Source organism: Poecilia latipinna, unplaced genomic scaffold (assembly GCF_001443285.1).
Source record: "Poecilia latipinna isolate Pla-1442-1.1 unplaced genomic scaffold, P_latipinna-1.0 Scaffold1626, whole genome shotgun sequence".
Lineage (NCBI taxonomy): Eukaryota > Metazoa > Chordata > Actinopteri > Cyprinodontiformes > Poeciliidae > Poecilia > Poecilia latipinna.
Window position 1 is genome coordinate 43,627 of NW_015114242.1, and position 10,333 is coordinate 53,959.

A 10,333-nucleotide genomic window follows, 5' to 3' on the forward strand; every position below is an offset into this window, starting at 1 on the left:
TGCGTTTCTGGCAAATCCTCTGCCTGATCTCAAGCTATCAAGTCTACAATCAAATCTACGGAGTCCCTTTCTAAAAGACCAGTGTTTTTCAACCTTTTTTGAGCCAAGGTACACTGTTTTAATTGAAAAAAATCACAAGGCACACCACCAACCAAAAATGTAAACAAAGATACTCTGTAGCCGCCTATATTACATATATAGTCATTCTTATCAAAGTGTCTTGAATAGGAATCAAATAAACACAAAAATGTATTTTTATCACATTTTACATTTCTTATTTCAAATTGCACTTAACATGTCCACTTCAAAAATACACCTGAACACCTGAACAGCCACAACACTGTCGTGTGTGATGCATGAATGTAGCAACATTCATGCATCACTAATTATCTTGTTTTAATGTAAAATGCTCTGTACCCACTGCCATCTAGTGATAATAAAATTACATGATTACACCGCTAGTCACTACTACAGCAGAGACACTCAAAGATGACATTATTTGCAGATAATTAATTCGTTTTCAAAAAATCTTTTAAGACCAATTACCGTATTTTCCGGACTATCAGCGCACCATGCTATAAACCGTACCTTCAAATTTTTTTGAACCCCCCCCTCACCCGCCTCCTCTGGAAACTTACAAATATCAGCCGCACCGGGCTACAAGGCCGCTGGCATCTCTGCTGCTCTCGGTTTTCCAAAAGGCCCCAGCAGAGGGCAGCAGAGGGCTGCGTCCTAATAACTGCTGGATATATTAAGGACACAGTTCTCCTTCTCCAAATCCGGTTTTGTTCATGCCGAGTTTATGTGCAGCGGCTTTATTTCCCTCCTGTACTGCCAGATCAATACTCCTCAACTTAGAAGCTGCATCATATGAGTTTGAAAACATTTCTCCGTCGTGCCTGCTGCTAGCATGTGCTTGTTCTAAATGAAAATTAGAGCGTTCTTCTTTGATTTCCAATTTTGACTTCCAATGATTCACTTCCTGCTAAAGAGCCCCCTGGTGGTTGAAGAAAAATCCACAGAAAAGCCGCATGTTCAAAGTGTAGGAAAAAAGTAGCAGTTTATATCCTGGAATATACGGTAGGTGAAATTGGATAATTTCCACGCCACACCTGACGATCACTCACACTAGTGTGCTGCGGCACAGTGGTTGAAAAACACTGCTCTAGCATATCACAGAGGGATAAACCTGGGCTAATAGCTCTGACCACAGCCTCTATGATCTCCACTTCACTGTGATTTCTTTTTAGGCCCATTTCAGTCTGATGGATCTGGTTTGAATAGGACAGTTTGTCTCTGACCTCTTTCTCCAATTTGGCCATTAATTTTAAACTCTCTTCTTATTGTAACTTCTGGTGAATGTGCTGCAAGGGGTTGGCAGGTTGTGTTGGAAGTGGTGATGTTTGCTGTTTTTTCACTTTGTTTTCCAATTTTGACATTTCTCCCTCTAATTTCTTTGTTGTGGCCTGGAAACTTAGCTGTAATGCTGCATATTGTTCTTGCAAACCTATAAAAGCAGATTCACAGTATCATCAACCATCTGTGACATCTCATTCACTCACTTCTTTAGCTTTTGATATTAATCTGCTGAGGAATTCACATGCCACATCCTGTTTCTCACTGTACCTACAGCTGCATTTATTAGTCTGATCAGCTTGTGCTTTCTGGTCTGATTTTCTGCTGAGACTTTTCCATATGAACACACCTCTTGTAGGTGGTTCACTTTCACCTGCACCAGGGCCTCACTCAACTGGTCTTGCAGTTGCTCCAACGCCATCGCTGGTGTGCCACAGTTTCTCTCTCTTTCCTGAACCACTGCTGATCCCCGTATGGGCCACCAATTTTTGTTGCACACTTAGTTAGTTTGGTTTTATGCAGGTTATTTTATTGTTGAACACTGTTAAGAAACAAGAGCAACAGTGAGCGCCTCCGCTGACCAGTCGTTACTACGCTAAATTGCCATTGGCTCTCCTCACAAACAAATATTTACAATATAAATCAAATAATTGTTCACTCAAAACTCCACACAAATATCTCGCCACCCCATCCAGCTCACTTCCCCCATAAGAGACCGTCAACACAAATAGTGCTAATTGATGTTTACCTGTTAAGAAACAAGAGCAACAGTGAGCACCTCCGCTGACCAGCAGTTACTATGCTAAATTGCCATTGGCTGGCCAGTCAGGAGCACTAACTGTGCTCTAAGTGCCCACTGGTGGCGATCTGCTGCAACTGCAGTTCAACGCATCTCCCAGCCCGAGACTGAGGAGAAGTGCAGTCTTTAAAACAAAGTAAGAAAAGGGAGGGGGTGCAATCACCTCTAATGTCCACTCTGTCACACGTAGATTTCACCCAACACATTACAACACTTTGGAATGACTGTGCGATGCTGTCATTGGTGGAGCCAGCTGCACATTGTCTGGAAAAAACAAAACAAAAAATATCACCTCTTGCTACTTTGCGACTTTTCGTCATCTTCTTCAATAGTAACATTGGACTGTTGATCACGCAACTTGTGTGAGGTGAAAAAGTGTTTCCATTGCAGTTCTGCAAAATACAACTGTTTCAATATGGCCGGGAAAAAATACCTTATCCCAGTTCAACAATTTGGTAACACTTTATTTGATGGGTTGTGAATAAGACTGTCATGACACCGTCATAAACGTGACATAACACCTGTCATGAACATGAGTAAGTCTTCATGAATATTAATGACTCTTGTCAAAGTGTCATTCGGTAAATCATGACACTTTTAATACAAAGTTAACATTATTCAAAATGTCTTTGTTATGACAACTTGACATTAACCAAAAAATCATGATCCGATATATATTTGTTATAAAAGTATTACTGATTAAACTTTAGCTTTAACATAAAGCTACATATTTTTTTTAAAGTTTAATCAGTAATACTTTTATGATAAATTTATGTCAGATCATGATTTCTTGGTTAATGTTAAGTTGTCATAAAGACATTTTGAATAATGTCAACTTTATATTAAGTGTCATGATTTACCGATTGACTCTTGGACAAGAGTCATAAATATTTATAAAGATTTGCTCATGTTTATGACAGGTGTTACGTCATGTTTATGATGGTGTCATGACGGTCTTATTCACAACCCGTCAAAGTGTTGCCAACAATTTTTTAAAATAAAAAAAACTTTTTTTTTTCTTTTTTTTTTCAAAATTGGCATGTATTCATTAGCTATTTCAAAATGTCAATTTGCACAATTTTATGATTAATGGAAATGCAGCTACTGACTTATTTGCTGCAACGCTACTCTGAGCTAGACTGTGCTTTCTACTGTCTGCTTTTTTGTACACAAATAGTAGCTGAGCCCATTAACGCTGATATGATAATCTTGACTTAAGGTCAAGATTATACATTAAACTTATATTACTTTTTTTTTGTGTAGCTCCCAAAGCTGTATATAGTCAAGGTGTAACATCCTACACCCAGAGCCAACAGAATCGCCAGGTTACTGTCATCAAGCCAGCTGCTGCCAGTCCAGCTTCATCCACCTTCTCCATCTTCCCGGTGACTTCCAGTGTTCAGCCAGTGGCAGCTGCAGCTGCTGCAGCCTCAGTTGTTCCCTCTTACTCCCAAAGCCCAACATACAGCACCAATGCTGTCACCTACTCTGGTAAATGATTGTCAGTTTGGATTTTATGCAATTTGTCTGGGTAAAGATGATTCTCTGACCTGGTTTTCCACAGCCATAAGACCCTAAGAAAGAGACGGTCAGGGACCACACTGTATCATGGCTACACCTCATCAGGAAAACCTGCAAGTGGGATATTTAAAGAGTGTTGCACCGATGATACTGATTCTGATTAACTTGCCTTTTCTTGTCTTATGTTTTCTTTATTTTCTATCAACACAGTTTGATTGTTGCTCTCACTGAGGTCATCAACTCAATCACTAAAGTGGACATCGAATCTGGGTATCAAACTCAGTGAAAGCTGATTAAAGAGGCCAAATCTAAAATCGTTGGCATGACAGGATGTTAAGGCGTTAAAACATATGCAATGGATGTTTTTTATATTTTTGGACAATTGGAATATTTTACATACTTATTATTTGGATGACTGTGATTTGATATATTCTATGACTCTACATTCAGCTGAAGGGAAATGTGTATTATTTAGAGATGTGCCGATCAGGTTTTTTCCTCCCGATACCGATACCAATCACCAATGAGGGCCGATCACCGATACCGATCACATAATTATTATTATTTTTTTTTTATCATAAACACTACCGGTTACATTATGTGGAAAAATGAACCATGAATTTACCTTAATTTAGACAAAAACTTGTTTTTAATAACATTTCTCAAGAAGAAAACTAAACAAAACAGGCATTGTGCAAATTGTACTGCTATTGGTAGTGCTATCTTTAACAGACTGATAACATATGAAGGCTCTGAAGAGGCTAAATAATGCAAAGAGTCAAAATAAAACCTCTCAACATTGCCAAAAAATTTCAAGTATAAAACTTAACATTCAAAGGCAAAAACAGGTTCCATTACAATAAACAATCCAGAGTTACTGAATGAAAACTTCCTGATAGCATGGCGGCTAGCTGATTACTGCTAGCTCTGATTGGCTGTTTCTGACTGAGCGGAGTAATTATGCAGAACAGGGAGGANTTTTTGCCTCCTAAGACCGTGATCAAATAATCTTCTTTGTTCAAAAGCTTGCCAGTTATTTTTTTTTTTTTTTCTGACATTTATTTGATTTTCCTTATTTTAATAGAAAAGCACAATCAAGGACTACATTTGAGAATTGGACATTGACCGGAAGGCCAAAGCCACAGTTACTTTGCAACATTGTCTATGTGTATTACCGAAATAAACATGAACGAACACAAATAAGTAATAGCAAAAATATAAAATTCTGAATAAGATGCGATTACCTGTGGACCGTAGGGCATGGCACCCATGCTTCCTGGTGTACGACTGGGCATGCCTACTGGGTATCGCTGTGGACCTGGTGTGCCGTAACCCTGGCCAGGGTATCCAGGCCCAGACTGAGGACCTGTAGGAGGCACCTGTTGAGACTGCTGGCTGTACGGACTGCCTGCTCCATATGGCTGACCTCTCATTTTCCCCATTGGATCCATAGGACCAGGAGGCTGAGAATGCAAAAAAAAAAAAAAAACTTGTTTAATGAGACAAAAACAGGAAATAAACACCAAAACCTACAAGCAATCTCTCTTAAATCTGTGTAATTACAGTATTGCTTCATTTCAAATGCTCAAAAACATGCATGACTGCAGTGCTGAGGTAATAAAGCAGTTTCAGTGAATGGGCAAACTGTGCTTTTCTTCACCTTATTTCCCACGGTCATTACCCTGATTTTTTTTTTTTCTTCACTTCACTCTGCCATAGTTTCGGAAGTCAACAGAGCTATATATATCTGCTTTCGAATGGAGGGCAGTCTGCCCAATACTAAACATATCCCAGCTGTGCTCCTGTTTTGAGCCTGGTCCAAGAAGGGTTTTTTTCTTTCCCCCCTAACCCCCCAAGAGAAGGCGGTTTGGCTTCAGATGAATGACACCAGAAATGAGGGAAGTGCTTTAACAACGGTGAAACAGAGAGTGAAAACTCTGCAAGAGCTCACACACCACTATAACTTCTCCATCCAAAAGATTTCCCTAATAACCAAAAAGACGACCCTTAATGCCGTTTCAATTTGTGCCGAAACGAGCGTGCTCGCCCTACCATGCTCTCTTTTGCAAAAAGAATACAAAGTGCCCTGTGTGGCAAACTGTAAATCCCCATTAATGAGGTGAAATAAATAGACATAGCACATGGCTAATCTGCATAAAGCAGACAGGAAACTCCCTTGGTGGGTGAGAGATGGCAAACTGCTTTCTGATTGGCTTGGGGTGGGGGGAAATTCTGCAGACACACAAAGTCAAACTTGTGCGGCATGCCAGACACAGCAGTCGCATAGCTGCCAAAACAAGGTTCAGGACTGGACTTGTGGAGAGATGCGTCTATCACTCTTTACAAGGTCAAAACCGATTTAAGGTTTGCTTTTGGGGTCCCGACCGGCCAATTCCAACTTTAACAGATTCAGGGTTTTTTTCTTTTTTTTTTTTTTTCTTTTTTTCCCTTGTAAGGACTGTAAAGTGAAAGAGAGAGAAAAAAAAAGGCTGGAAGTTCCTTTGACTGAAGTAGGAGTTTTGGATGCAGCAGAAAGTAAAGGAGTAACAATATCATTCCCATTTATGCATCACAGCATATTCCCAAAAAAAGACATCGTCCAGCTACTGATATCAAAATACGCACATTTTTAAAAGGTTACTGTTTAAAATGTGCAAATATGACCCATCATATTGAGTAAAAGCTTTTTGAAAAAGGCGCAAGAAAAAGTTCCAGAATAAATGGGATTTTTTTTTTTTTTTTAAAGACCACAGAGCGATGCAGAACATGCCCTTTCCCCTCCTGTTGCTGCAAAATGCAGCCGGCCGAAAGAAGACTACTTCACAAAATAGTTGGATGTTTCTGAATATTTTGGGTCACCAAAAGCAAACGATAAAGTGCGAACGAAGGCAACAGCATGAATCAACTACAGTCAGTAAGTTACAAGTTTGGTCTAAAACAATCAGTTCATTCTGCTTGAACTAAAAATAGACAATATAGTAACATTACGTCGTGTCGGCTAATGTTGGTAATTTTTTTAACATATTGGCATCGGTCCCATCAGCACAACCAATCCTACAATCAAATAGTCCGTAATTTATTTAAACACCTCGATTAGAAAGACTGATTTACTACACAAACACCTGAATAAGATTCTGCCTCAACTCGGAAATGTATTTTACTATTTAAATTGATGGCGAAGAGAAGCAAATGCCATTTTGCTTTAACAAACAAATAATCTCTGTTATCTTTAACTGTAAAAAGAAAAATCCCAATTATATGGTAATAACCGTGTGGCTGAGCAAAGGGACTATTACAAGTCAATTAACTTGTGTTTATTTTAACAAGACAGGGTGTTCATTTGGGATTTTACATTCCAATGAGATGAGACAGAAATTATCCCAGAAATTATTATTTTTGTAATCATTGTCCTAATACTTAACTTTCATTTGGAGTTTTTTTTCTATTATATTTTCAGATGAAATTGTGTTCACACACAACTCTTACATTAAAAACTGCCTCACATTCTTTATATAGAGGCACAGTCAAGTACATCATTATGTGGACTGGAGCCTCCATGACACATTTGAATTCTGGTAATAAACTAAGAGATATTGAACAGCTTTGAATATAACATTTTCTCTGTCCGCAGCTGCTTTAGCATTGGCCAATGTTTATTGAAAGTAAAAAGTGGAACTGAGAGAGGGAGTGAAGCAGAAATACCTCCGATGACCCTGTGATGAGCTAACGCTGTGTGTTCTTATCAGCAACTGTTGCCTTGCATCACATGTAATTATAAATGGCCATGAGCAGCGGATGAGGAGCCAATCAGATTTCAGCTCGCATGTCAACCCAAGACCAACTATCTCCTGGCTTTGACAGTAGGATTTTACCTCCACAATTCAAATCCCACTGCAAACTGCAATCTGGAAAAGGCTGCTCACAGTCACTCATAAGGCAAGAGCTGCCTGTTTACTGAAAGAACAGCAGCTCCTCAGAACAAGGAAGCGCATCTAATCGATATATGATCAAAAAAATCTAAGACTTTACAGCCTTCCGTTACATCCCCGGGGACAAATAAACATTTTAAACAGGACCTACACAGGCCATTTAACTGACCGTGAAGCCCTCATTCGGCACGCAACGCATTCCTTCCGTCATGGCCACAAAATTACAGCTCAACGGGCAAGAAAGCAGCACAAACATCAGATTGTGAACAACTATATCACATTAATGTGCGAGTGTTTGTTATATAGTCGTACAGGATAATTACACTAATAGCAAATGTGTTATAAATCTGACGTAGAAAGGGAGAAAAATGTACGGGAAGAAAAACGAGCCGTTGCTCCTATTTTCGCCCTCTTTTCAAAGTCGGGCCTTCTTGACTCCCTTAACATAATTTCCTCAACTTATACCCAAACCAAGCACCACTCTACTCTTAAAACGTGCATTTAGAAATAGAATTAAAGCGAAATTTATTAAGTGGTGTATTGTAAAGAGTGAAAAAATACACACGAGAGGCAGCCATTTTAGAGTCTTTGCGAACTACTATCAGACAATGGCTGGCCTGCTACGTTGTGAACTAGCTCAGAGGAGGGAAGCAGACATGCTAAAGCCCTTGTAGCGGTTAAACGGTCGGGTTTACCTGGTTTCTGGCTAGAGGCTGCCCAGCACTCCCCGGACTCATGGGCGACGGGTGATGGGTTCTTTGTTGCCAGCCTGGGTTGCTCCCTGCGTACTGACCGCTGCTGCCCATATCTGCTGGTCCCTTACTAGCTCCTTCCTGGCTGCTGTAGTCGCTACCAGACGGATAGTTTGGATACCCCCGTGTTGAACTGGGAGAGGTCAGGAGTTTGTTGAGCGTCGGTGTGGATGTTGGTTGGGGATTTCCGATGTTATATCTCTGGTTACTGTAAGATCCAGCCATCGCCGTGGGTCCTCCCGGCGGTGGCTGCTGCTTAGCTGGCTGGCCCCCAGCTGTCGGCGCCTGAGCGCTGCGAGGGGAGTTCATGCCGAACGCCTGGCCCGGGTGTGGAGTCCTGTTCGGGAATGGGTTGTAATTGTTAAACTGGTGATTCGAGAAGCCATGGTCGTGTGAATTGGGTTGATACGGGTCCATCATGTTGCTCGACTGCACACCCGGACCCGCAGCAGCTGCCATGCCAGGGCTTTGTTGTCCGCCATATTGATGAAAAGCGGGCCGACCGTAGTGCTGACTGTATCCGTACGAAGGCGGAGAGAAAGTGGGACCGTGGTGATGCACGAACCCGGGGTGGTTGTTTCCCTCCGGTCCCACAGAGTCATTCGGGGTATTATTATTAACCCTGGGCGGGTTCCCATTCCCGTTCTTCATCTCTGGTTCCCCTCCTCCCCCTGCATTTCCACCGTCGGCCCCGTCCTGCAGATCCCCCCGGCCCGGCGATTCGCTGTCCAAACACGGCTGCTTTTTGTCGGACTGCTTGTCCCCTGGAACCGTATCTTCCTTCGGGTCTCGATCCGGCTTTTTAAGTTCAGAAGGCGGACTAGTGTTAAGAGTGGCGACCTGAGCGGCCATGATATACCCCCCCAACTCTCTCCCTCTCTCTCGCCGAGTCAGTCACAATCAAAAGCTAGCATTGAATATAAATAATTGTTTAAAACCATCAATCCTTGAGTCGAATCATTCCTATCCCTTCATTCCGGACCGAATCCGGCTGCCATCTCCCCCGGTTTCAGCTCCGTAAGTAGAGTTAGAGAGGTGATGGAGGCTCCATACAATGCGTAGAGAAGCGACAGAAATTGTTGTGGGAGTTGTGTTACCGAGCCCGGGTAGAGGCAGGGAGCTAACCCAACCAACACGAGGCTCAGCTACATACAGCCATTTTACCCAGCCGCACGAGTGGCTGCAAAACACGGAGCGGATCCCCTCAAGGCCGGACAGGATTTTTTTCTTCTAAAAACGTCACGTAAACTATAGGTGGAATATTTTCTTCTCAAGACGAGCTTCATGTTTGCGCAAATGAAACACAAATTTGACTCAGTTAAAAAAAAAGGACATTCTGCAACAAAAGTATGGCTCATTTATTAGACAAATGGAAACTAATTATTCTTTAACATCCAACTGTTTTCTATCCGTATAAGTGTAGATATCAAGAGAGCACATGATATAAAGGTGTAACAATCATTTAAAGGCCCCAAACTGTCAAATGAATGCAGATTCCGGGTATGTGTCAGAGTGTTAGGAAAACATGGCTTACATGTTTTCACAATTTTACATCTTTTGGTCTCATTTTATATTTATTTCTGTACTGTCTGGTTGCTGGTAGTTCCAAATGACATTAGGAAAAAACACATTTGAATCATCATAGTAGAATACTGATTAAATTCATTGTAGTTACACTTTTCTCTTTCTTTTTCACCATCAAAATGTTCCCTACTACTATCCTTGAGCTCTATCATCTTGTATGATGTAAAAGCTATATAAGATGCAAGTGTCAAGGGCAATGAAATTCCATTCTAATATTAGGATGGAGAGCATAAATAGAGATACATCGATTGACCAGAAATTATTCCCGAATAGTCCTCTACTATTTTGACTTTGCATTGATACAAATTTTAGGAGGATTTTTGGCCCAACTCATGAATTTCTTTTTCATATTCCAAATGCAATAGTTTACAAGTTAAATACACATAAACTTG

At 40.9% G+C, this 10,333-nt stretch overlaps 1 protein-coding gene across 2 annotated transcripts in view; it reads right to left on the bottom strand.

Moving 5' to 3' along the window:
- The window catches only part of arid1aa (AT-rich interaction domain 1Aa), a 30,037-nt gene extending 20,487 nt beyond the window's left edge, over positions 1–9,550 (bottom strand). Inside the window, exons 1-2 of one of the 2 annotated variants that reach the window (XM_015059390.1) lie at positions 8,301–9,550; positions 4,921–5,139 (exon numbers count right to left, since the gene is read on the bottom strand). In XM_015059390.1, coding sequence (XP_014914876.1) covers positions 4,921–5,139; positions 8,301–9,209 — 1,128 coding nt within the window. In that variant the 5' untranslated portion in view covers positions 9,210–9,550. The remainder of the gene's footprint in view (positions 1–4,920; positions 5,140–8,300) is intronic. The other variant, XM_015059389.1, reaches the window with a different exon arrangement.
- Between the last annotated feature and the right edge of the window lie 783 nt (positions 9,551–10,333).